We start from the raw sequence: 25,957 nt of genomic DNA, 5'->3' as shown, positions 1-25,957 counted from the left end.
GGGCGGGGTGGGGCGCGATCAGGAGCGTGAGGACGGACGGCCCACTCACCCTCGCTGCCGTACTGTTTGCCACTGTTCGCGCCCATCCTGCCGCCGTCATGCCCGCCGTCTCCCCGGACACTCCATAGCTGGGGCGCACCGCCTGCGCGCTCCGCCAGAGGAAAGCCCGCCCGACGGGACCGTTAGCTGCGCATACCCCACGCGCCGGGACCGATCTCCGGCCGGGGGCGGCCCCCCGCACTCCGGTGGGCGGTGGGGGTGGGCTCGGCCCCCTCCTGGCAATCCCCCGACTGCGCCGGGTGGGGACCCGGGGACGGCCGCCGCCCTTAGAATCCGCGTTCGGGGCCGGCGGGCGCAGCGCCGCGGAGAGCCCGCGCCCCGGGGCCGCCCAGAGGCTCGCCGCGCCGCCGCCGCCGGGTCCCCATCCGCCCGCCCCGATCCCCCCGGCGGTGGGCGCTGAGCCGAGCGGCGCGGGCGGCTGGGGCTCCCGGGCTCTGCCGCCTCCTCCGGGCGCCCCCTGCGCACCCGCGGCTTCCCCCGGGGAGGGCGCGGCGGCCACTTGTTGCGGGTGCCCCGAGCGAGCAACAGACTCGCGGCCCGGCGCGGCTCGCCCAAGGGCCGGACTTTTGTTAGCGCCAGGCGCCTCCTCTCGCCGCCCAGCGTCAATCACAGCTGGAGCCCCGGGGAGGAAGGCCGGCCCGGAGATGCGCGGCCTTTTAAAGGGGCAGCGCGCCTTTTCGGGGCTCCGGCTCCCCGCCCCAGCCCGGGCGCAGGCCCTGCGCGCCGCCCGCGAACTGTCTGCGGGGAGCGAAGGAAGGCGCGCTCTTGGCTCAATTTGACTATTGTTCTTTTCCCGGCTGGGTCCCTAATGAGTAAGATGAGCTTCCGGGTGTCGTTTGAAATCCCTTGGGTCTGCCTGCAAATACGGCCTGTGTTAGGTGTGGTGGCATTCCGAATCCACACGCGTTGGAGGCTGATTCTGTCCGACAGCTCCAGGTATTCGTGCCGGCCTCCTCCTGTGGCTCCCACGTTCGGGTCTGAGGCGGGAAACGAGGGGCGAGGGAGGCAAAACTTGAAGGGGAACTTAGCAGGGAGTCCAGTGCAGAGCCAAAGACATTCCTCGCCCCGGTGCGGGAGGTTTCCTGGCTCAGAACTTTTAAGAGCTTCTGAGCCAGGAAGTGTGTTCCCCCACTTCCACCCTCCTGTTTCTATAATTTTTTTTTTCCTTGTGGTTGGTGTTACCCTTTGTTTTATACATTACAACCACTTTTGGAAATTTCTATGGCACTTCTAGAATCTTAAAATGGCCTTTTGGTGTTCACTCCTTTAAATGGAAAAAGGAAATTCTTCTTAATGTTTTATTCCCTTTCCATATAAATACCTAGAGTTTTATAACATTGCATCTTAGTAATGACCTGGGCATTCACAGTGTAAATTATTTTCTACGGAGGCAGGCACGCAGCACAGTTTCTCTGTATAAGTGTTGGATGTTTTAAATTAAACTTACATAATGATACATATAATATATAAGCATTTATGATACCTGAATGGAGGTCCAGCGTTTTCGTAATTACCTTTTTTCTAGAAGACTTGCGACCTCGTGCAGAAATTGTTAGTGACTTGATCTTCCATAGATTCTTTTCCGGTAATTTCCTTTCATTTACTACAATTTTCGTTTTTAAGGATAAGCAAAAATATCATGTTTCCAAATTTTAAAATCTAGATTTATTGTTCCAGAGAGATCATGTTTTGAAGGAAAAATAAATTCATCTATTTTCAAGCACAGAACTAAATAATTGTACCAATCACGTGTCAACTCTTCTGTTGCAGGAAGGGGGACTCTTTCCAGGGCCCGAAACTGGGCTCTTGTCTAACACTCAGAAATGAATTGTCCGAGGTGCTGACGAAGCAAGAGATTTTACGGGGAAAGGGCACCCGGGTGGAGGGCAGTAGGGTGGGGGAACCCAGGAAGAACAGCTCTGTCACGTGACTCCCGGTTTCATGGGGATGGGATTGGTTTCCGGGTTGTCTTTAGCCAATCATTCTGACTCAGAGTCCTTCCTGGTGATGCACGCCTCCTTCAGCAAGATGGATGCCAGCGAGAAGGATTCTGGGAGGTGGTGGGACATGTGGTGTCTCCTTTTGACCTTTCCGGAACTCTTCCGGTTGGTGGTGGCTTATGAGTTCCCTGTTCCTTACCAGGACCTCCTGTCCTCAAACAACCCATGCAAATGGTTACTATGGTGCCTGGCCAGAGTGGGTGGTTTCGGTCAGTGTGCATCCCCTAACAGTTCCAGTTCAAAGAGATCAAGAGCTATATTTCATCTTTTCATATATATAATCTAGCACATTGTCTGGCCAATAATATGTGTTTCCCATGTCTGTTGAGTTAAATTAAAAACTTATATCACAGGCCCTGTATAGGAAATGAGTGTGTCAAAAATGTGGAAGAGTCATATGGGTTTTCAGAGACTCTGCCTGAAAATATAAACTCAAACTAGAAATGAATGTGTCCACGTTGTCTTCATCTAGAATGGGCCTCTGTTCACCTGGTCCCTGTGATTTTTCATCATCTTGTAGGGACTGCCCTGGATCTAGCTCTGGATCAGATCATTTTGGGAAACTTTATTGGCAACAAATCCTCTATAAGCAGTGGAATGATGGATGCTTCTCTTGGTATTCTGTGTTGAGTTGACAACTTGGTCTCTTATAGGCGGTTATCTCCCTCCCTTTTTGAGGTCTACACATTTCAGGAAAGTGATCCTAGAAGAAACTGAAGCTCTAGCAGTTTGAATGTCTAGAGTCACCTCCGTGGTAAGTGCCAGATGAACGCAGGTTCTCCTTCCTCTTATCCCCATTCCTCTACTTCTCTTAAACTGGTCATTATTCATCTTGGGAGGCTCTGTCCCCCCTTTTGGTTAAGTCACCTTCTAGAATCTTTATATATCAGAGCAAAGCTAACATTGAAAAGTAAATTGTAGTGACTAACCACATTTCATTTCAGTTCAGTCCAGTTCAGTCGCTCAGTCGTGTCCGACTCTTTGCAACCCCATGAATCGCAGCATGCCAGGCCTCCCTGTCCATCACCAACTCCCAGAGTTTACTCAAACCCATGTCCATCAAGTCGGTGATGCCATCCAGACATCTCATCCTCTGTCATCCCCTTCTCCTCCTGCCCCCAATCCTTCCCAGCGTCAGGGTCTTTTCCAATGAGTCAACTCTTCGCATGAGGTGGCCAAAGTACTGGAGTTTCAGCTTCAGTATCAGCCCTTCCAATGAACACCCAGGACTGATCTCTTTTAGGATGGACTGGTTGGATCTCCTTGCAGTCTAAGACTCTCAAGAGTCTTCTCCAACACCACAGTTCAAAAGCATCAATTTTTCAGTGCTCAGCTTTCTTCACAGTCCAACTCTCACATCCATACATGACCAGTGGTAAAATCATAGCCTTGACCAGATGGACCTTTGTTGGCAAAGTAATGTCTCTGCTCTTTAATATGCTATCTAGGTTGGTCATCACTTTCCTTCCAAGGAGTAAGCGTCTTTTAATTTCATGGCTGCAATCACCATCTGCAGTGATTTTGGAGCCCCCCAAAATAAAGTCTGACACTGTTTCCACTGTCTCCCCATCTATTTCCCATGAAGTGATGGGATCAGATGCCATGACCTTAGTTTTCTGAATGTTGAGCTTTAAGCCAACTTTTTCACTCTCCTCTTTCACTTTCATCAAGAGGCTTTTTAGCTCCTCTTCACTCTCTGCCATAAGGGTGGTGTCATCTGCATATCTGAGGTTATTGATATATTTCTTGGCAATCTTGATTCCAGCTTGTGCTTCTTCCAGCCCAGCATTTCTCATGATGTTCTCTGCATAGAAGTTAAGTAAGCAGGATGACAATATACAGCCTTGATGTACTCCTTTCCCTATTTGAAACCAGTGTGTTGTTCCATGTCCAGTTCTAACTGTTGCTTCCTGATCTGCATACAGGTTTCTCAAGAGGCAGGTCAGGTGGTCTGGTATGCCCATCTCTTTCAGAATTTTCCACAGTTTATTGTGATCCACACAGTCGAAGGCTTTGGCCTAGTCAATAAAGCGGAAATAGATGTTTTTCTGGAACTCTTTTCGATGATCTGGAACTCTTTTCGATGATCCAGCAGATGTTGGCAATTTGATGTCTGGTTCCTCTGCCTTTTCTAAAACCAGCTTGAACATCTGGAAGTTCACGGAACCACATTTACCTCCTCTGAAATTAAAGTCTAATACTTTCATAGCTCTATTGCCAGTCATGGAGGGGAAGAGAGACAATCCAGTTTAAACAAAATAGAGGACTTCCCTGGTTGCTCAGTGGTAAAGAATCTGCCTGCTAATGCAAGAGACACTGGTTTGATCCCTGGTCTGGGAGGATCCTACATGCCTCGGAGCCACAGCTATTGATGCTGTGCCCTGGAGCCCAGGAGCCGGAACTACCGAAGCCCTCAAGCCATAGGGCCCGTGCTCCACAACAAGAGCAGCCACCGCTGTGAGAAGCCCTCATACCTAGAGAATAACCCCCGCTCATCACTTTCTAGAAAGAAAGAAAAACCCTACTTCTGCTTAAAGTAAAGGTGCATTCACATGTGTCTATGGTTTACATTTCAAAACTAAGATAGAAGACACTGTATACATGTACAACTTTAGAAAAGAATTCCTACCTTTTTGCCCAGCTGCCAAACAGAAACCCCCACCTTTCAAGTTTCTTGAGAAAAAAATAGTGGGTTTTTCATCAATGGGTTCTCAATAACTAGCACAGCTTCTAACCCAGTGTACCACTCAGTAAAATCCTGCAGAAGAAATGAATGTTGAACAAAGACATAAAATGATTTAACTATTGTTCCACTTTCTCTCACTGCCTTTTTAAAGAAGCCACAATCACCGAAAGTATTTAAAAATAAGTAAGCATTCTAAGCTTCCCAGGTGACTCCTTGGTAAAGAATTTGTCTGCCAGTGAGGGAGACACAGGAGACTTGTTTGATCCCTGTGTCAGGAAGATCCCCTGGAGGAGGAAATGGCAACCCCCTCCAGTATTCTTGCCTGGGAAATTCCATGGACAGAGGAGCCTGGCGGGCTACAGTCTGTGGTGTTGCGAAGAGTCAGACATGGTTGACTGACTGAGCACGCAAAGAAGCTTCCTAAGTCACCCCAACACTGAATAATAATGTACCGGGCACTGTTTTGTTTTGTTTTGTTTTGTTTTGTTTTGTTTCCCCATGCAGTACTTTTCCTCTTTGCTCTGGAAATATCAGTTCCTGTCCTTCGGGAAACTTTCACCCATATTCCAACCCTGGGCTTGCCAGTTATAGTGGTGGTGGTCAATTTCATGGTTAAGTGGGGGTCCAGAATCGGACTGACCCCATCAGACATCCACGTCCACGTGCCCCTAGCCGTAAAGGGCCAGCACGTGCCTCTCCTACTCCTTAGGTGGTATCAGGCCAGATAGTCAGGACTATCATCCAGGAGTCTAGGGCCACCCCCACCACAGTGCAGTGTCCTTGGAAGGAAAGCTATGACAAACCTAGTCAATGTATTAAAAGCAAAGACGTCACTTTGTCGACAAAGGTCTATGTAATCAAAGATATGGTTTTTCCAGTTGTCATGTATGGATGTGAGAGCTGGACCATACAGAAGGCTGAGCACCGAAGAATTGACACTTTTGAACTGGAGAATATTCTTAAGAATCCTTTAGACAGCAAGGAGCTCAAACGAGTCAATCCTAAAGAAAATCAGCCTTGAATACTCATTGGAAGAACTAATGCTGAAGTGCCAATCCTTCGGCCATGTGTTGTGAAGAGCCAGCTCATTGAAAAAGACCCTGATAGTGGGAAAGATTGAAGACCAAAGAAAGGATGAGATGGTTAGATAGCATCACCAACTCAATGGACATGAATCTGAGCAAACTGTGGGAGACAGTGGAGGATAGAAAAGCCTCACGTGCTGCGGTACATGTGGCCACAAAGAGACAGACACGACTGAATGACTGACAAGCAGCTAAAACCTCCCAAATTCTTGAAATGGCAAATTTATAAAAATGGAAAACAGATTCATGTCTGAATGGTTAAGGTGATTCTGAATAAAAGGGGAACATGAGGGATTGTCATGGTGTGGAAAATGTTCTGTATCTTGACTTTAGCCATATAGGTATCTCGGTTCTGTTGTTGTACTACAGTTTTGCCGAAATTTTATCACTGGAGGAAGCTAGATTAGTGTAAATGTGATCCTTTTGTGTTATTCATTGGAAATGCAGATAAAACTGCAATTATTTCAACATCAAAAGTTTTAAGTTGAAAAAAGAAACCCTTTCACCACAAGATTTCTAGGTATTCTGTCTGTACTATCATTTATAACACCTCCCACTTCTTCTTCATCCACATATGAGAGAGCCAAAACCGTAATGATCACTGATCTCTTAGTGTTAATTGGATTTACATCTGTGTCTACTCAGCACTGAGTAATTTAGGCAAAGAAGCCTAAAATGGTTCATACCCTAAACTTTGGATTTGGGAATATCAGAGTTAAAAGACTCCACTGATGAAAGGAACTGGCCAATTGCTAAATTAGTAAATTGTCCAGTGACTTTGTCTTGTGTTGACCTGATACAAAAAGAAAAACATAAAAGTAGAGAAATCTAAATGTCAATTGATATTCACATTTTTGTTTCTATTTTTCAGTAGCTAACTCAGTGACCTTTGAGTTACTTTAAGAAATATTAATAAATCCATACTCTGAGTAATGATAATATATTCTTTTCTAATAGTATATTTTTAGAGTATTGAATCCAAAATCTAGCTTAATTTAAAACACCATGTGTCCATGCATGCTAAGTCATTTCAGTTGTGTCCGATTCTTTGCAACCTTATGTACTATAGCCACCGGGCTTCACTGTCCATGGGGATTCTCCAGGCAAGAATACTGGAGTGGGTTGCCAGGCCCTCCTCCAGGGGATTTTTCCCTCCCAGGAATCGAACCCCTGTCTCTTGTGTACAATTCTGCATTGACAGCTGATTTCTTTACTGCTAGCACCACCTGGGAATCCCTTACAATACCACAGGAGTCTGTTTTTACTGGAGGTGGAGCCCCAGAAGGTCCAGTTAATCTTCTCTGTGCACTTGGCCCTGGGAACAGACAGACTGCCAGAGTCCTGTGGAGTCATGGGGTCAGGAACCAATCAGTGCACCTCTTTCCCTCAACTGGAGTGTTGGTTACAAACTTGCAAAGGGTCACATCATTGCTGTAAGTCTCCCTGGAAATACTGTAGAGAAAATGAATCCTCCCATGAAACCCATTTTGGGGGAAACTTTCAAAGCTGCACTCCCTGAGATAAAAAAAATACTGAGAATGATCCTAATAAATACCTGTCTTTAAAAGGAAGAAGTGAGTTTTCTTTTAAAGTTTATTTTAAAACTTTAAATAAACTATAGTTTATTTAAACTAGAGTTTATTCAATTTATATTGACTTTTCTCCCCTTGCTAGCACACTAGGTTGCCTTCAAAAAACTAAATCACCTGCTCATCTTTATTTTCCTATTTTAGATTATGGGTGGATTTGCATATTGTTACTGCAATTATGGTGGAAGGTGGCAACTCAGTTCTAAAATAGGCTTGTGGTTGAAATACATGTATTAACTAAAAGAGGAAATACTGTTAATTATTATGTTTATTACCAAAATATGAAGTTGGATTCTTGACAAAACAAATACTTATTTCACATAGAAAATCATGGTAAAAAAAAAAAAATAAAAGATTATGCCCACCCTAGAACATTTAGTATTTTTACTTACTATAATATTAGAGAAGAAAAAAAGAACATGCATGAATTTTAACACTGTGCTGTTTTGAATTAAGTATTTTGGATGTCTCACTTAATGTCTGTAATTAACTTAGTGCTTCTACACTTAACTTTATCAAGATGACTACTAAGGCTCAGAGAAGTTGAGAAAATGCTAAAATGATGCTCAGCAAGATTAGAACTGAGATCAATTTGCAGGGTCTGTGATATTGCTCCCTATTTTCTGCCACCAATGTCATGCCATCACAGACCACCCTAGATTTGGACCAAGCCTGGCTTTCAGCAGAGATACTATGTGTTTAACTTAGAGTGAAAAATCTTTTGAAACCTGCAAAATTTAATTAGACATGTATTCACTATGCCACTTGAATCTTCACCATAGTCATAATGACTAGTGGTTAGGTATTTTAGATAAATAATTTAGATATCATCATCATTATAAAGTAAATAGATTGCTTAATAGAATAGGCACTTTATATAGGACTCTTTAAATTCTATCTGCTCACATAAGTTCACTTTACAGCTCTGGGAAACAAAATAGCCCTTTGCTCTAATTCAAAATATTACAATACTCACATACTCTACCAAATCATTGCACCTCACTCTGAATTACATTTAGCATGCAATTCCCTATTTGTCCTTTATCAGGCAACTACCCTATAGGAGGCAAATCACATGAGACCACGCAGTAGCCCAAACCAACATTATATGGTTAGCTCAGAGTGTTATAGCAGTCAGCCAAGTCCTAACATATTTCATTATTTGGCTTCTTAGAACACAGCAGAGTAGAAGCAAGGCATTAGAATAAATAATGCTCAAGTTATTTGAGAAACTACAAAAAGTTATGGCTTCTTAAAAGTAGGGTAATGAGAAAAATGTCTAAAGGGAAGATAGAAAAACTGAATAAAGAAAAACATAAGCAAGAAACAAATGAAAGACTCAAGGTGATATAAGCATAGGTTATTGTCTTATGTAGGGTAATATTGTTGTTGTTTAGTTGCTGAGTCATGTCCAGCCCTTCTGCAATCCCATGGTCTGTAGCCCACCAGGCTCCTCTGTCCATGGGGGTTCTCCAGGCAAGAATACTGGAGTGAGTTGCCGTTTTCTTCTCCAGGGGATCTTCCAGATCCAGGGATTGAACCTGTGTCTCCTGCGTTGGCAGACGCATTCACTCATGCCAACTGGGGAGCCCCCTAAGGTAATATTAGCACCTGTAGTAAATAAATTTCCAAGTTTTAGTAGCAAGCACATGTAACTAGTCCACTGGAGATTTTGCTCCACACAGCAATTCAGGGGTCCAGGCTTCTTCTGTCTTATAGCTGCACCAGCCACAGCATCGTCTGCACACAGCTGGCTGAAGGCACAAAGAGTCAGTGGAAGTCCTGTCTCATCACCTCTGCTCACTTTTCACTGATGAGAACAAGTTCAATGGCTTCATCTGGACACAAAGGAACCTGGGAAATGTAGTCTTTGTCTGACCTACTGTCCTAGCAACACCCCACACTGGGGAGGGGGAACAGTAATATTGGTGAACATGCATGTAGATTAACATTCTTGAGTAGCCCCTGAAGGTAACTGTTGTTCAGCAATTAATGAACATAGTCACTACATGTCATACACTGGCCAGGTCACCCAACCCACATTTGCCTGTCCTTCTCCCTTGCCTTCTTCTTCTCTTTGAGTCAAAAGTTAAATCCCTTTGGAAATTCCCTGGTGATCCAGTGGCTAAGACTTTGCCTACCAACCAGAGAGGGGTGGATTCCATCCTTGTCAGGGAACTAAGATCCCACATGCCTTGGGGCCAAAAAACATTAAACAGGAGCAGTGTTGTAGCCAATTTAGTAAAGACTTTAAAAATGGTCCACATCTTTAAAAAGTAAAAGTGAAAGTTAAATACTTGTTTTCCCAGAACCCCCAGTAGTTAAGAATGGCCATATGGCCTTGCCTTGGCCAAAGAAATGTAAGCAAATTTCAGTAGGAGCACCTGGAATAGATTTTTGTCATGGAAATAAAATCCAGAGATAGTTCTGCCACTATTTCTTCCCTCTTCTTTCTTCAGCTCCACTGTTTTTTGAAACTGTGGCAGCATCTTCTGAATTTCAGGGAAATGTCAGGAGAATTATAAGGATGATGACTTGGAGTCGAGAAGACACAGAACTTTTGAGGCAATGCCAGCAGCTTTCTACTTCCAAACTCCCCGAAATGGAAGGATAGACACTGTTACTTAAAGCCAACTGGATACCTAACAGATAGAACTTCCCTGGGGACTCAGTAGTAAAGAATCTGCCTGCAATGCAGGAGAACTGGGTTTGACCCTGGGTCAGGAAGATCCTCTGGAAGAGGAAATGGCTACCCCCTCCAGTATTCTTGCCTGGGAAATCCCATGGACAGAGGCGCCTGGTGGGCTGCACTCCATGGGGTTGCAAGGGTTGGACACAATAACTAAACAAATGACATACCTGAGACATAACATGTTTTTTTCATTAAGAAGGGAGAAAAAGTAGAAAATATAATATAATAATATTTCTGTCCTTATAATAATATTTCCATCTAATGTATACAAGATTACTGGGAGAAATATCAATAATCTCAGATATGCAGATGACACCACCCTTATGGCAAAAAGTGAAGAAGAACTAAAAAGCCTCTTGATGAAAGTGAAAGAGGAGAGTGAAAAAGCTGGCTTAAAGCTCAACATTCAGAAAACTAAGATCATGGCATCTGGTCCCATCACTTCATGGGAAATAGATGGGGAGACAGTGTCAAACTTTATTTTTCTGGGTTCCAAAATCACTGCAGATGGTGATTGCAGCCATGAAATTAAAAGACGCTTACTCCTTGGAAGGAAAGTGATGACCAACCTAGATAGCATATTAAAGAGCAGAGACATTACTTTGCTGACAAAGGTCCATCTAGTCAAGGCTATGGTTTTTCCAGTGGTCATGTATGGATGTGAGAGTTGGACTGTGAAGAAAGCTGAGCACCGAAAAATTGATGCTTTTGAACTGTGGTGTTGGAGAAGACTCTTGAGAGTCCCTTGGACTGCAAGGAGATCCAACCAGTCATCCTAAAGGAGATCAGTTCTGGGTGTTCATTGGAAGGACTGATACTGAAGCTGAAACTCCAGTACTTTGGCCACCTCATGCGAAGAGTTGACTCATTGGAAAAGACCCTGACGCTGGGAAGGATTGGGGGCAGGAGGAGAAGGGGATGACAGAGGATGAGATGGCTGGATGGCATCCCCGACTCGATGGACATGGGTTTGAGTAAACTCTGGGAGTTGGTGATGGACAGGGAGGACTGACATGCTGCGATTCATGGGGTCGCAAAGAGTCGGACCGACTGAGCGACTGAACTGAACTGAACTAAATGTATACTAAAATACATGATGCTTAAATGAGAAATTTTAAATTACATAGAAATTACATATACATAAACAAAACAGAAAATTTTCCACTCTACGTGCCCCTGACAATGTCACTCTATTCATTTGCCATCATATCTGAATACACTGTTTTAGTGTATGAATTACGTACATTTATTCAACATGAAGAAATGCTATTTTTAGTGTCTTTATCAAGATTCAGTCAATTTAAGCCTGAAATCTTATGTGGAAAAGTTGCAAAATAACAAAGGAATGTATCTTTCTCAACTATAGATATTATAAAACTTTCCTGAAATTCAGTGTGACTTTCTTGACCAATCCTAAAGGAAATCAGCATAAATATTCATTAGAAGGACTGGTGCTAAAGTTGAAGCTCAGATCCTTTGGCCACCTGATCCAAAGAGCTGACTCATTGGAAAAGACCCTGATGCTGGGAAAGATGGAGGGCAGGAGGAGAAGGGGATAAGAGAAGATGAGATGGTTGGATGGCATCACCAATTCTGTGCACATGAGTTTGAGGAAACTCTGGGAAATGGTGAAGGACAGAGAAGCCTGGGGTGCTACAGTCCATGGGGTTGCAAAGAGTCAGAGATAACTTAGTGACTCAACAACAGCAGCAACAGATAATTTGTTTAAAGTGGAAACATGTGCGTTGGTTCTCTGGCAGCAGCAAATTCCCTGATATAAACAGTTTTCACTTATGTCTCCTCTTTCTCTGCAAAACTCCAAGGACTTTCAGTATTGGTCAAGCTATCCCTCTTTCCCAGCTATAAGTGGGCACTTAGGGTGTGATTGGAAAGACTTTGTGACTTCATGTTTGTGATCTTGAGGGCTGTGAAAACTAGAATAACAGCCAATGGTCTTATAACTAGTAATCACAGCCCAGCTGCACAAAGTTTCAGGAGAGTCCAGTGCCACCTCAGCAGGAATTTGACACTGTTGCAAGTCCTAGAACTACTGCAGTGAATAAGGTAACAGGTCTCTGCTTTCACGGAGGTGGAGTCATTCATGGATTTTGTTGTTCAGTCGCTCAGTCGTGTCTGTCTCTTTGCAACCCCACGGACTGCAGCATGCCAGGCTCCTCTGTCCTTCACTATCTCCTGTAGTTTGCTCAAATTCATGGCCATTGGGTCTTTGATGCCATCCAACCATCTCATCCTCTACCACCCCCTTCTCCTCCTACCCTCAGTCTTTCTAAGCATCAGGATCTTTTCCAGTGAGGTGGCCAAAGGATTGGAGCTTCAGCTTCAGCAACAGTTAGCATTAGTTAGTCTTGTGGGTGAACCCTGCTTGGGGCCAGAATGCAGGTAAGTTTCAGGTTTCCCCCACAAGTCCCTCTGGAGCCCAGACCAAAGGAAATGAGGGTTGCTAATACACGCCCTTCTCATGTTGGGTCTCAGAACTCAGAAAGGTCAGGCCAAAACTTGCAAGAGTATTTTAAACTTTCACAAGCCTCAGAAAGGAAAGTCACTCAGCCAAGTCCAAACCCAATGGATGAGGGAGTGGCTTGGTCCACTTTGGTGCATTGCAAAGTCACATGACAGAAGCAGAAAGTGAGGAATTAAGAAAAAACATTCTAATCTACCGCAGCCAGGATGGAGAGAATGTTGTGAATAAATGGAAACTTGCCAGGTTTGCTGGAAAAGGAGCATAAGTCAGATTATACAGGGTTTTGTGAACATGATAATCATTTTGAACTTTATTTTAATTATAATGCAAATTGGGCAACCAATTTGATCTGACTGATATTTTTCAGATCAGCAGGCTTTATGGTGAAGAACTGACAGACCGTAGAAGCCCAGGGATGTGCTAACAGGCATCTGCTGTAGAATAGGTGAGAGGAATTTGGCTGCTGTTAGCACAGTAGTGGGGGCTTCCCACTGATTTTACTGGAGTATAGTTGATCTATAATGATGTGTTAGCTTCAGGGGTATTGCAAAGTGAATCAATTATACATCTACACATATCCACTCTTACCCACTCTTTCTGATATTAAGATGAGCTTGCTACCTGTTTGTCTCCAAGATTCTCAACCTCGATTCTTGACCTCGGCTCTTCACATTTTCAGTTCATGCATTCGTTACTTCTCCAGATCTAGGGTACCGCTGACTCCTCTGACACCGCATCTTCTGTGCCTTAGTCCTTTTCTTGTCTGGAGCCACCCTCTTCCTTTGTAGTCTGACATGTCCAGCTTTCACCAGTGATTATTTTTAACCTCTGTGGTTGGGGAAGGGAGGCTGCCGGCCCCAATGCTATCAACCTATCCCCCTGAATTTGTCTTGACTTCCTGCTCCCGGAGTTGCCACTTCACTTTTTTAACCCTGAGATAACTGTGACTATCCCTGGGACAGGCAGATCCATATTCATGGGGACAGACAACCAAGTTGTAGCATGACATGACCTAGCACATCTTCCCACAGACCTGTAAGCCCCAGGGAGAGCACACCTCATGGATCTTCATCACAGTCTACAAGTTTAAAAGGGCTAAGACGTTTCTCACAAGCCCCTTCCATTGTAAACTGGTAGGGGCTCCAAAAAGCTTGAAATTGCTACCTTCATCCTCCTGTGTCCCACAGATTTATTCCCAGGCACTTGGCTTACTTCGTCTGCCCAATACTTGTGCATCTCAGGAACTGTTTCTGTCAATTACCAAAGTTACTTAACATACATGTGATAATTCACAAAGCCACTTACTGACCCTCATAGTTTAATTATGGTTGTGTTTGGCTCCTCTGCAGAAGCTACTAAGCTTTGGCAGTTGGCCTACATGAATTCTTCAGTTAAGTATTTTTTATAATGTATACAAGGCAAGTTTGATTAAATATCTCTTAATGCCTTCAAATATTCACAAGTCTTGAAAAGTGAGTAAAGCCACTGTTTTTAAACTGTAGAAACATTCCTGTTTTCACATGAGTCCTGTTCCCATCCATCCCACCAACGTTTGTTGCTGTCTTCTAATACACTATTCGCTAAACATTTGCATTCTCTAAACAAAATTTTAAAGCTCCAGTAAGTGTTTCAGTTTAGCCTGGCTCCAGTGTAGCAGTGGGGTTTTCAATGTAGCAAAATTATGAAATAGCAACAAAGTAATTCTGGTGAACTAACTTGTTAAAAAGAGATACTACTTGCATTTTCTTTGCAAAGTGGTACCTTCTAGTTTTATCAAACACTATTTTCTATGATGTAAAGGGTTTATCTTTTATTTTCCCCTAACTTTTCTCATGGACTCATAAAGAACACGTATGAGGCACTTTAGAGAGATTTGAGGGTAAAGAAGTGTTAGTTTATGAGGAAAGATTTTCTTCTATGGGTTCCATTTTTTAAATTGGCCCTCCCAGGTATAGTGCTAGTGGTAAAGAACCCACCTGCCAATGCAGGACACAAGAGACCCTGGTTCAATCCCTGGGTCGGGAAGATCCCCTGGAAAAGGAAGTGGCAACCCACTCCAGGATTCCTGCCTGAAACTTCCATAGACAGAGGAGCCGGGCGGGGTACAGTCCTTGGGGCCGCAAAGAGTCAAACATGAATGAGTGACTGAGCACATACTGTTTAGATTAGAAGCCATATGGATCACAGCCAGAGAACAGTTCCTCTCTGTCTCTTTTCCTCACTTCTACCTAAAAACTTTCAAACCCCTGTACCTTCTTTACTTGAAGAATTTCTACTTATCATTCAAGGAACAGGTCTAATTATTTTTTTCATGTCGAGTGTATCAGTAACTTGCCTCCATGCTTCTTCTGCTCAGTCACTCATTTTTCTGTTTATATTATGTCTTCTGTGTATTACTACTTACCTTTTTTGTTGGTTATTTGCATACATTTCTTCTAGATTCTGAGATTCTCAAGGGCAAAGATCCATTTTTTAAAATATGTTTGGTCCATTGTATCCAGCATACAATAAATAAATAAACTGGTAATACCCTGAGTAATAGAATTTGTGTTTGTTGCTTAGTGAAGAGGAAAAGAAATAGAATTGACAAAAGAACAAATCAACACTTTAGCTCTACTAAACGCACTAAAGCAATTGACTTTGGGGTGAAGAAGAAAGGCTATAGGAGCTCAATCCTCCTGAGATGTGAATATTTGGTTGCATGCATGCTCAGTCATATCTGACTCTTCGTGACCCCATGGACTATATAGCCCACCATGATCCTCTTCCTTGGATTTCCTGGGCAAGAATACTAAAGTGGGTTGCCATTTCCTAGTCTAGGGGATCTTCCTGACGCAGGGATCAAACTTGCATCTCTTATGTCTCCTGCATTGGCAGGCAGATTCTTTACCACTGCACCCCCTGGGAAGCATAACGACTCATGGACAAGCTGTATCAATACGACATCAACATTATAATCTCCTGGGAAGATCTTAGCTCATACTGGCTTGGATTTTCACCTGACAAGTGAAAGGAACTGTGACCACAGGCCAACAGAGAAGAAACTGGAAGTCATTTCTCCTACTCTCAGTGAGTCAACCCATCTCTGGAACCAACGAAGAAGCCCTCAGCCTCAAAAAGGAGAAAAAAAGAAAGTGGTTGGGGCAATGGAAGCAATCTATCATGGTAGCACAACTTTGTGGTCTGAAGGAAGAGAGGCAACCACAATTCAAGAGGGCAGGAGGTAGACTTAGAGGTGAAAGTCATAATAGTGACTTGGCTACCAACACATGCTGCACTGGGTGCTGGCTTTCTATCACAGATGAAACATGAAACCTGTCCCTCCAGAAGAATGAGAATTCGAGCCGATCTGTGGCTCCATGAGAACTTGAAGATAACTGGACTAGAGGAGAGGATCCAGGGCACACCAGGAGAAATATGAACTCTGGCTGGATCAAGAAGAGAGAGAAAGAGTATACAAAACCACATTTTCCAAACAGTGTTTGTCACACCACGATCCAGTAATGTGTTCCATGAATAAAGTTTTCTTGGACAAACAGCAAACACTTCACAACACTGTCTCTGCTTGGTATCCAGTGAGTAAAAATTTCTGGGTAATTTCTCATTATCAAAAGACAAGATATATTAAAATTTATTTCTAATTCCAACATGACTATTGATTCTCCAGCTGGACAAGAAGAATCAGCCTTGCTTAGACTTTTCCACTCATTGGCCCCAAGTCATCCCCAGTTCAGTCACTCAGTCGTGTCCAACTCTTTATGACTCCATAGACTGCAGCACGCCAGGCCTCCCTGTCCCTCACCAACTCCCAGAGCTTGCTCAAACTCATGTCCATTGAATCGGTGATGCCATCCAATCGTCTCATCCTCTGTCATCCGTTTCTGCCCTCAATCTTTCCCAGCATCAAGATCTCTTCCAGTGAATCAGTTCTTCACATCAGGTGGTCAAAGTATTGGAGTTTCAGCTTCAGCATCAGTCCTTCCAATGAATATTCAGGACTGATTTCCTTTAGGGTGGACTGGTTGGATCTCCTTGTAGTCCAAGGGACTCTCAAGAGCCTTCTCCAACACCACAGTTCAAATGCATCAATTCTTTGGCACTCAGCTTTCTTTATAGTCCAACTCTCACATCCATACATGACTACTGGAAAAACCATAGCTTTGACTAGATGGACCTTTGTTGGCAAAGTAATGTCTCTGCTTTTTAATTTGCTGTCTAGGTTCATCATAGCTTTTCTTCCAAAGAGCAAACATCTTTTAATTTCATGACTGCAGTCACCATCTGCAGTGATTTTGGAGCCCAAGAATAGAAAATCTTTCACTGTTTCCACTGTTTCTCCATCTATTTGCCATGAAGTGATGGGACCAGACGCCATGATCTTTGTTTTTTGAATGTTGAGTTTTGAGCCAGCTTTTTCACTCTTCTCTTTCACTTTCATCAAGAGGCTCTTTAGTTCCTCTTCCCTTTCTGTCATAAGGGTGGTGTCATCTGCATATCTGAGGTTATTGATATTTCTCCTGACAATCTTGATTCCAGCTTGTTCTTCATTCAGTCCGGCATTTCACAGTATGTACTCTGCATATAAGTTAAATAAGCAGGGTGACAATATACAGCCTTCACGTATTCCTTTCCCAAATTGGAACCAGTCCGTTGTTCCATGTCCAGTTCTAACTGTTGCTTCTTGACCTGCATACAGATTTCTTAGGAGGCAGGTCAGGTGGTTTGGTATTCCCATCTCTTGAAGAATTTTCCGCAGTTTGTTGTGATCCACACAGTCAAAGGCTTTGGTGTAGTCAGTGAAGCAGAAATAGATGAATACATGTTTTTCTGGAATTCTTTTACTTCTGGAATTCTAGGCAATTTGATTCAGATGAACCTCAATCAATAGTTTTTGTGAGGTCCTGGAGCTAACAGTGGACATGGCAGGTAAGCAGTAGAACTTTCAGAATGTAGTCTCAATAATGCTGTGATTCTTGGTTGGGCAAGCTCCATGTTATAAGAGACCACTTTTGATCCACCTAAAATTAGGTCATAGGAATTGAAAAGAGGGAGAAGGAAAGGGGGAGAAGAAAATAGCTGTAAATGAGCACTGAATACTACTTTTCCATTTCCCGTCTGTCAGTAGAAAGCCTAAGAACATCTGGTTTTCTATTAAAAAAGAAAACTTCTGAATAATATAGCCCATGATTCCATTTTTACCACCATGCTCCTACTGACAGAAATGCAAGAATTAAGTGATTGAATCCTTCCAAACAACTCTCTTCTTTTTTCTCCCCAAGAATGACTCAGAAAAACCATTTGTGTGGCAAACACTGACCATGCTCAATGAGAGCCCCTGGAATGTAAGAGTCCATTGGATTCTAGAGCATTCTAGACTTCAAGCAAGAGAAACTGCTAATACTGTTCTCTTGCCACTTTGTCTAAGTGTCACTCAATTTTGCCACTAGTGGAATTTGTTTTCGTGAGTGCAAAGTCACTCAGTCATGTCTGGCACTTTGCGACCCTGTGGACTATACAGTTCATGGATTTCTCCAGGCCAAAATACTGGAGTGGATAGCCTTTCCCTTCTCCAGGGGATCTTCCCAACCCAGGGATCGAACCTAGGTTTCCAGCATTGCAGGTGGATTCTTTACCAGGGGAGCCACCAGGGAATTCGTTTTAGTTGTTTACAAAATCTCTCTGTCCTCCTTGAAGATTGGAAGTAGAGAGTTTGCTACTGAGAAATGCACTATAGCTATTTATAGTGGATACTTGGTGTCTTTTTCTTTCTTTTTTTTTTTTACTTGGTGTCTTTTAACTGAGAATGTCTTGGTCATTTTCAGGGAATATAGACTGTTTACAATTAGTTGAATGTAACTCTTTTTGGAACACATAGAGAAAGAATTTCCTGTCAGTTCCTTCCATTCTTCCATACTTCCTCCTTTTTTTTTCTTTCCAGGACATTCCTTTTGGCTCAAAGATCACTATTAACAGAGAGATAGAACACTCGGGGCTTTCCTGATGGCTCAGCAGGTAAAGAAATCTATCGGGAAGCTAATACAGGAGCTGCGGGAGACGCGGGTTCGATTCCTGGATCAGGAAGATCTCCTGGAAGCAGGCATGGAAGCTCACTCCAGAATTCTTATCTGGGAAATCCCATGGACAGAGTTGCCTGGCGGGCTACAGTCCATGGGGTAACAAAGAATCTGATAGGATTGAAGTGACTGAACATGCATGCATAGACACTAAATACTGGATTTCATGTCTGTGTTCTCTTTCCAGTGCTGCCTTAGATACTTTCGGGCAGTGGCTGAAGTACTTAGAAAAGAAGGCTCTCTGGGCAAAGACACATTCGGTTAGTTGTGAAATTCTTCTTAAGAGGGGGAAATAAGAAGATACAATTTTTGAGAAAGAGTGAGAATTTTATCTTACACCATTTTGTTTACACACCACTTTTATTCTCAATTGCTCTCAATTTTAATGGTGTTTGCTCACTTTTATTTGCTTCTAAAAGGTAGTTGGTCCTTTTATTGATATGAAAGCGAAGCTGACTTTCAGATCTTTTGATTGAATCTATAGCCTCTCAATCAGATGAAACTGTGCCTGAGCACACACATGTCCCTGAACAAAGCATGACAAATTCAGCTTCTTTCTTTGAAATCCTCCTCTTTTATCATCATTAATGCATAAATTATAGCCTCTTACTGTACCTACTCAGATGCCGATTATATTACATAAATGCTTAAATGGTTACACAGCCTTCATGACATGTTAATTCTGTAATAGTGTTCATCTTTTCAGCTCTTAGCCATGGTGAAAGGGAAACATAATCCAAAAGAGTGTCTGATGTGTTAATCATTAATAAATCTGAAAAATGTGTGTTTGATCAAGGCCACGTCTTTTCCCTTTGAGTAATTCTTTTTTTTTTTTTAACATCAGCAAGTTCTTCTGAAATTCATGATTGTCTTTCCGAAAGCTGTAAACAACTAGCGTTGATTTCAAAACAGGCACTGGCCAATACTTTCTTATTTATAGTAAATCCCAAGTTGGCATTTGCGTGAATAAGCAATCTTTGTTTGTTGGTTAAACCATTCAGAGTTCCTCTGATATTTATGATTTCGTTGAGTAGAAGATGCTGCATGCAAATAAGTACAGTTCAGTTACAGAAAGCAGCTGTCAGAACACATTTATATTCCAGCAGCAGAGAAGAAATTAATCTCACAGTGGCTTCAATTCAAATTGGTCTGATATTCCAGTAATAAATTCCCTGCCCAGATGGAATCATTTTCTTTATCATAAATATTTTAAAACACTTGATCTGCATTAAAGTTGTACAGGACTGAAACTCATTTTAGATATTTTAAATCAAGCCCCAAAGAGAAAAAACATTTTGCCTTTTTTAGACTCCATTTTAAAAATATTTTCTGATTTTTTGTGGCTTTCTCCCATCATGCAAATTATTTAACCAAAGAGAAAAATGCATCAAATGTTATTCATGTCTGATTTGGAGCACCCAAAGAAAGCGTACCTTCCTAGCCTGTATTAATTGTATCTCTATCATATGTTTTAATGACACCAGTCATTCTTTTAATATAGAAATAAATTCTGAAAATAGTTATTACTCTTTTCCTCTGCTTATAGACTCGTGTGTGAAAGAAAAAGAGAGAGCAATGATACCAGGATCTAAACACTGTGAAACTGAGGTCCATGACCACAGAGTGACTTCTGCAGGTCAGCACAGCAGTTAGCAGTAGGGCTGGGGCAGTAACACCCAACACCTGCTGCAGAGGAGTGTGTACCTCTCATTTCTTTTTGCAGTTTTAAGCAAGCAGTCCTGGTATGATTATTTGTGTGAGTGTGTGAGTGTGTGTGTGTGTGTGTGACAATTCCTCATTCCTCCACCGTAAACCTTGTGAGTCTCTCCAGCCACAAGTCTTCCAAGAGCATCATGAGACAGTAGAGGACATGCAGATTCATAGAAATGACTTTGTGCTCTTCAGGTCCCCTGGAATATGAATCAAGAATTAGGCATTTTGAAAGATTTCCCCAGTGTTCCAGTGGTTAGGACTCTGAGCTTCCAGTGTAAGGGTTGCAAGTCCATCCATGGTTAGAGAACTGAGATCCCACATACCACACAGCCAAAAGAAAAAGGAAAAGAAAAGGTATTTTGAGATACTCTGCTTCTAATCCAGCCATCACTGGAGTAGATCGGTTTCTCATTCAGGCTGCCTGGAGACGAGTGGCCTCTCGTGAATCACTGCAGTTCCATCTTTCTTCTGAATCAGTACTCTGAAATGCTCTAGGTGGTAGAGAGCCCAGAGGTAAAACACACTCCCTAAGGGTGAGGTTTGTATCTTTGAAATCCTCTCTTGACCTTGACTCTCAAACAAAGGAACATGTAGATCTGGACTTTATAGTCCACTTTGGAAAAAACTGAAGGCAACAGGAGAAGGGGTGGCAGAGGATGAGTTGGTTAGAGAGCATCAGTGACTCAATGGATGTAAATTTGAGCAAATTCCAGGAGATGGTATGTGCTTTCTTGGTGGCTCAGCTGGTAAAGAATCTGCCTGCAATACAGGAGACCTGGTTTTGATCCCTGGGTCGGGACGATCCCCCCTGGAGAAGGGAATGATTACCCGCTCCAGTATTCTTGCCTGGAGGATTCCAAGGACAGAAGAACCTGACGGGCTACAGTCCATGGGGTTGTGAAGAGTCTGACATGACTTAGCAACTGAACAAGTCTACTTGGACATTCAGATGTCTGAATTGAGAAGGGTTGATGGGATCACCATAGCCTTGTTGGTCAAATAGTGACTTTCTTGAAGCTGGGTGTTACTAACTTCCCAACCACTACTGCTGCTCCTTCTAATGACACACAGCAAAAACTTATCCTTGGAGAATAATCGAAAGCCAGACAGTAGAGTTCAAACTCTGAATTCAATCTTGAAACATAAACTCTAAAATAAGACCCATGCTGAAAACTACACAGAAGAAGTGAATCAGACATAGACTATAACATTGAGAAATGGACAGGAATTTCCCAAACAACTCTTCCTTACCATGGATTAAAAGCAAGTTGATATTTCACTTGCTGATTCCGTCTACATCCAGCCCACCTCTCAGATTGCAGAATTTCATTGGCAAAATTGATGACTGGAAAGTGCAGCCAGAGTTGGAAAATGATACCAGATTCCTTGAAGATCTGAGTCAAAGTTCTGTGTTTTTCAGATTGTAAACTATTAGAGAGGACAATCTCTATCAGATAAACCTACTTAGTGTAGGACCAGGACCAGCTGACATTTATATATATTTAAAGACTTTTTGACAGTTGAAGACAGAGGGGCAGATTTCTGGATATCAGTCTTTGCTCTGATTTGTCTGGTTGTATCATTGGCCAGCTTACTTTACCTCTCAGTGATCTGATCTCCTTATCTGGAGAAACAAAGATCTGCCACATTTTCATTTGTCCAATAACTGTCTCAGAGCACTGATTAGCTATCTGGCTGTTTACATGCTACAGAGTTGTGTGAGGAAGAAAGGAGGTGATTTGCAAGAAAACCTTTTAAAAGCAAGTCAATGCATGAAGGAATTATGTTATCAAAATTATCTGTTCTCTACAAAAATGATCCCCAGAGGAGAAAAGGCCTAAATATTGGTCATATAGGAACCAAAAGTGTATTCCTTAAACAATGGTCTTATAGGTAAGTACAGATGTTTACAGAAACCTGGATAGATGTTTGGTCTTCACAGTTCGGACCAATATTTGTGCTGATTCTCCAAATATATAATAATATGTGCTATCATATATCAATAGTCAATTGTATGTCAGGTAAAGGCTATATTGAGACAAAGAAAAGTTAACTGGTTGCCTGGAGTCCCACCCCTAGAAAGTAGCAGAACTGAGATTTAAACCCCCAACAATCAGACTATAAAACCACAGTCTTATCCTCCACACGGTATGACACTGAGCTGAAAAGAGACATCTATAATGGAATTGCTATAATTTCAAGGGTCAATAGGGGGCCCCTTGTCAAAAGACTTTGTTATTGAGAAGTCAATAGTTGACCAAAAAAGGTCTTCCTATTTCATCCCTATTCCCTTTGTTCATCTGGAGGAAATAGGGGAGCATTGAAATCCATGTTTTGCTCAGAAACTGAATATTAGCACGTAAGTATTGTCAAGGAGAACTCTAAACTTTCTACCACTTTTTTCAAGAATAAAGATTTTCAAGGACAAATATTATTGCAAATTGTAATTTGACAGTGAATGTCTTAAAAGTCTGCGAAGTCACATTTGAAAAGAAGCCAAATTTATGAAAAAAAAAAAAAAATGTCCACTTCAAAAGCTTAATGAAGGCAATTTGTCAACAATTTCACACATCATTTGCCCACAACCTCTGAATAAAAGGTTTCCCAGTGTACCTTTTTCCCATGCGAACTTCAGATCATAAGCATTTAGTGATTCATCAATCATCATCTTTCCCAGAAACTGAGATGCAAGCAGAATACCATCTAAGAGATTTGTTAAAATGTGTTTCATGTGATACACTTATTGCTTATGTTTATTTTCTTACCCAGTGTTAGAGAGAAACATATGGGGAGTGACATGTCTTTAAAATCAGAGTCTGGTTTAAGACTTGGGATGAATTTACCATGGCTCAGATGATAAAAAATTTGCTATATAAAAGATTAAAACAACTTAATGCACCTTAGAATGTCTTTATCTTAGACCTCTAAAATTTCTATAGAAAAGTGGGAAGAGAAGAGGAGAAAAACAGCTATAGATACGTGAATATGATTTATAAAAGAACAAGCAGTGCCTCCCCATGGCACTGATACTTTAAATAATTAATAAGAAACTCTTTGCAAAACGCCATACTTGTCAAATAACTAACTGAAAACCATTACTGTTGATTGTCAGCATGCTTTTGTAACCAAAATGCCGGAGGGATAAGTTGATGGAAAGTAATTAATAAGACCAAGAATAGGGTTACTGCATGTAACTGATACTATTTGTAAATCTGGGACTCATAAAGTGTTGTACTGATTGAGGGAGGAGTTGCAGATGTTTCTGCTATTTTAGCAAAGGGAAGAAGCGTAAAACAAATCAGTCAACAGAAAAGGGGTGCAGATAGTTTAGGACTGCAATACCTACCACAAAACTGTTTTATGTTATATTTTTAATGTAGAGTGAAACTTCCCTGGGTTTCCCTGGTGGTTTAGAAGTAAAGAATCCACCTGCCAATGCAGGAGACGTGGGTTCAATTCCTGGGCCAGGAAGATACCCTGGAGAAGGAAATGTCTACCCACTCTGATATTCTTGACTGGAAAATTCAATGGACAGAGGAGCCTGGCAGGCTATAGTCCATGGGGTTGCAGGGTCAGACATGACTAACAACAGGAATAACAACAAAACTTCCCTATTGCACACTTGGGCAGCCCACATATGGAACTCAAGTGTGACATCAATGAGGGCAAATAAAGATATTTTTTAAGAAACGAGGTGTAATGTACAGTTGACCCAGATATCTAGATATTTTGGCATGAATAATTATAACTGGAAAAAATGGAACAACTGGTGGAGGGTTTGGGAAAATGTTGGAATAAATTATCCAGATTTTTGCCCCTCAGTATACTTTTTTCAGCATAAAAAAGAATCCCATTTGCTAAACTACTTGGGCCATGATGATTCATAGTACTGCTGGTGGGATTTGGCGTATTTGTGTGTGTGTCTCTCTGCACACATATTTATGTTTATCCTTGCAAGTACTCTGTCAGAATGAAATGTTTGGGTTGCACTTAGTACCCACCTGATTTTAATTAGTGTCACCAGATATTTACTGAAGTCATCAAAGTTTTTAATTTAGAGATAATTCGGCAAAGGGCAATTTGTTGCTATTTACATTTAGATAGATGCAAAAAAATGCACTGATGTTTTCACAGACAGACCCCAGGACACTTCTCATGTTCAAGCTCTGGAAAACCTACTCCCTTGAAATGTGGATGGATCCTATTATTTGCTTCCAACCAATTGAATATAGCAAAAGTGGTGAGAGGTCACTCCATGATTATATTATCACACACACCCTTGACTTTGCTCTGGCATATCTGTGTGTGGAAGCTTCTATCAGTTATAAAAATCTACTTCTTTCCACTGGTTTAGTTTTAAGCAGACCAACCACTAGGTCACAGTGAGATATACAAAACAACCTTTAAAAAGAACAGTGGAATAGGAGGACTCACAGTTCCCAATTTCAGAGCTTATCTTAAAGCAATGGTAGTGAAAATGAAAGTGGTATAGTACATATACTGATACAAGGATATACATGTAGATTAATAGAACTGAGATTTCAGAAATTAGCCCACCTATCTACAGTCAACTGAGTTTCAGCAAGAATGCCAAGATCATCTACGTGGGAAAGATTAGTCTTTTCAACAAATGGCACTGGATCAACTGAATAGTCAAATGCAGAAGACTGAAGCTGTAACCCTGCCTCATTCCATAATAAGCAATTAACTCAAAATATATCAAAGACTAGTTTTTAAGGAATCTCTATGCTGTTCTCCACAGTGGCTGCATGAGTTTTCATTCCCACCAACAGTGAAAGGTATGTTCTTCAGTCGCTAAGTCCTGTCCAACTTTTTGCCACCCCACAAACTGCAGCACACTAGGCTTTCCTGTCCTTTACTATCTCCCTGAGTTTGCCCGAACTCAGGTCCATTGAGTCAGTGATACCATCCAACCATCTCATCCTCTGTCATCCCCTTCTCCTCCTGCCTTCAATCTTTCCCAGCATCAGGGTCTTTTCCAGTGAGTCAGCTCATCACATCAGGTGGCCAAAGTATTGGAACTTCAGCTTCAGCATCAGTCCTTTCAATGAATATTCAGAGTTGATTTCTTTTAGGATTGACTAGTTTGATCTCCTTGAAGTCCAAGGGACCCTCAACAGTCCTCCAGCACCACAATTCAAATGCATCAATTCTTTGGTGCTCAGCTTTCCTATAGTCTAACTTTCATATCTGTACATGACTACTGGAAAAACCATAGCTTTCACTATGTGGACCTTTGTCGGCAAAGTGGTGTCTCTGCTTTTTAATATACTCTCTAGGTTTGTTATAGCTTTTCTTCCAAGTAGCAAACATCTTTTAATTTCATGGCTGCAGTCACCATCTGGAGTGATTTTGGAGCCCAAAAAAATAAAATCTGTCACTATTTCCACTTTTCCCCCAGCCATTTGCATGAAGTGATGGGACCAGATGCCATGATCTTAGTTTTTTTAATGTTGAGTTTTAAACCAGCTTTTTCACTCTGCTCTTTCACTCTCATCAAGAGACTCTTTAATTCCTGTTCATTTCTGCCATTAAAGTGGTATCATCTGTATAAC

General features: G+C 42.1%; 1 protein-coding gene and 1 long non-coding RNA gene across 2 annotated transcripts in view; one reads left to right on the top strand and one right to left on the bottom strand.

Annotated features, from left to right (window-relative positions):
• FBXL7 (F-box and leucine rich repeat protein 7) overlaps positions 1-221 on the bottom strand; it is a 428,890-nt gene extending 428,669 nt beyond the window's left edge. The window contains exon 1 of the mRNA XM_065905401.1: positions 50-221. Coding sequence (XP_065761473.1) covers positions 50-86 — 37 coding nt within the window. The 5' untranslated portion in view covers positions 87-221. The remainder of the gene's footprint in view (positions 1-49) is intronic.
• A 540-nt stretch (positions 222-761) lies between these two features.
• Positions 762-18,606, top strand: LOC136146492 (uncharacterized). The gene is made up of 3 exons (XR_010658997.1): positions 762-996; positions 2,739-2,814; positions 18,533-18,606. It is a non-coding gene; the product is annotated as an uncharacterized lncRNA (long non-coding RNA).
• Positions 18,607-25,957: the final 7,351 nt, after the last annotated feature.

This window comes from Muntiacus reevesi, chromosome 14 (assembly GCF_963930625.1).
Source record: "Muntiacus reevesi chromosome 14, mMunRee1.1, whole genome shotgun sequence".
In the NCBI taxonomy this organism is placed as follows: Eukaryota; Metazoa; Chordata; class Mammalia; order Artiodactyla; family Cervidae; genus Muntiacus; species Muntiacus reevesi.
This window is presented reverse-complemented; position numbering and strand designations above follow the sequence as displayed.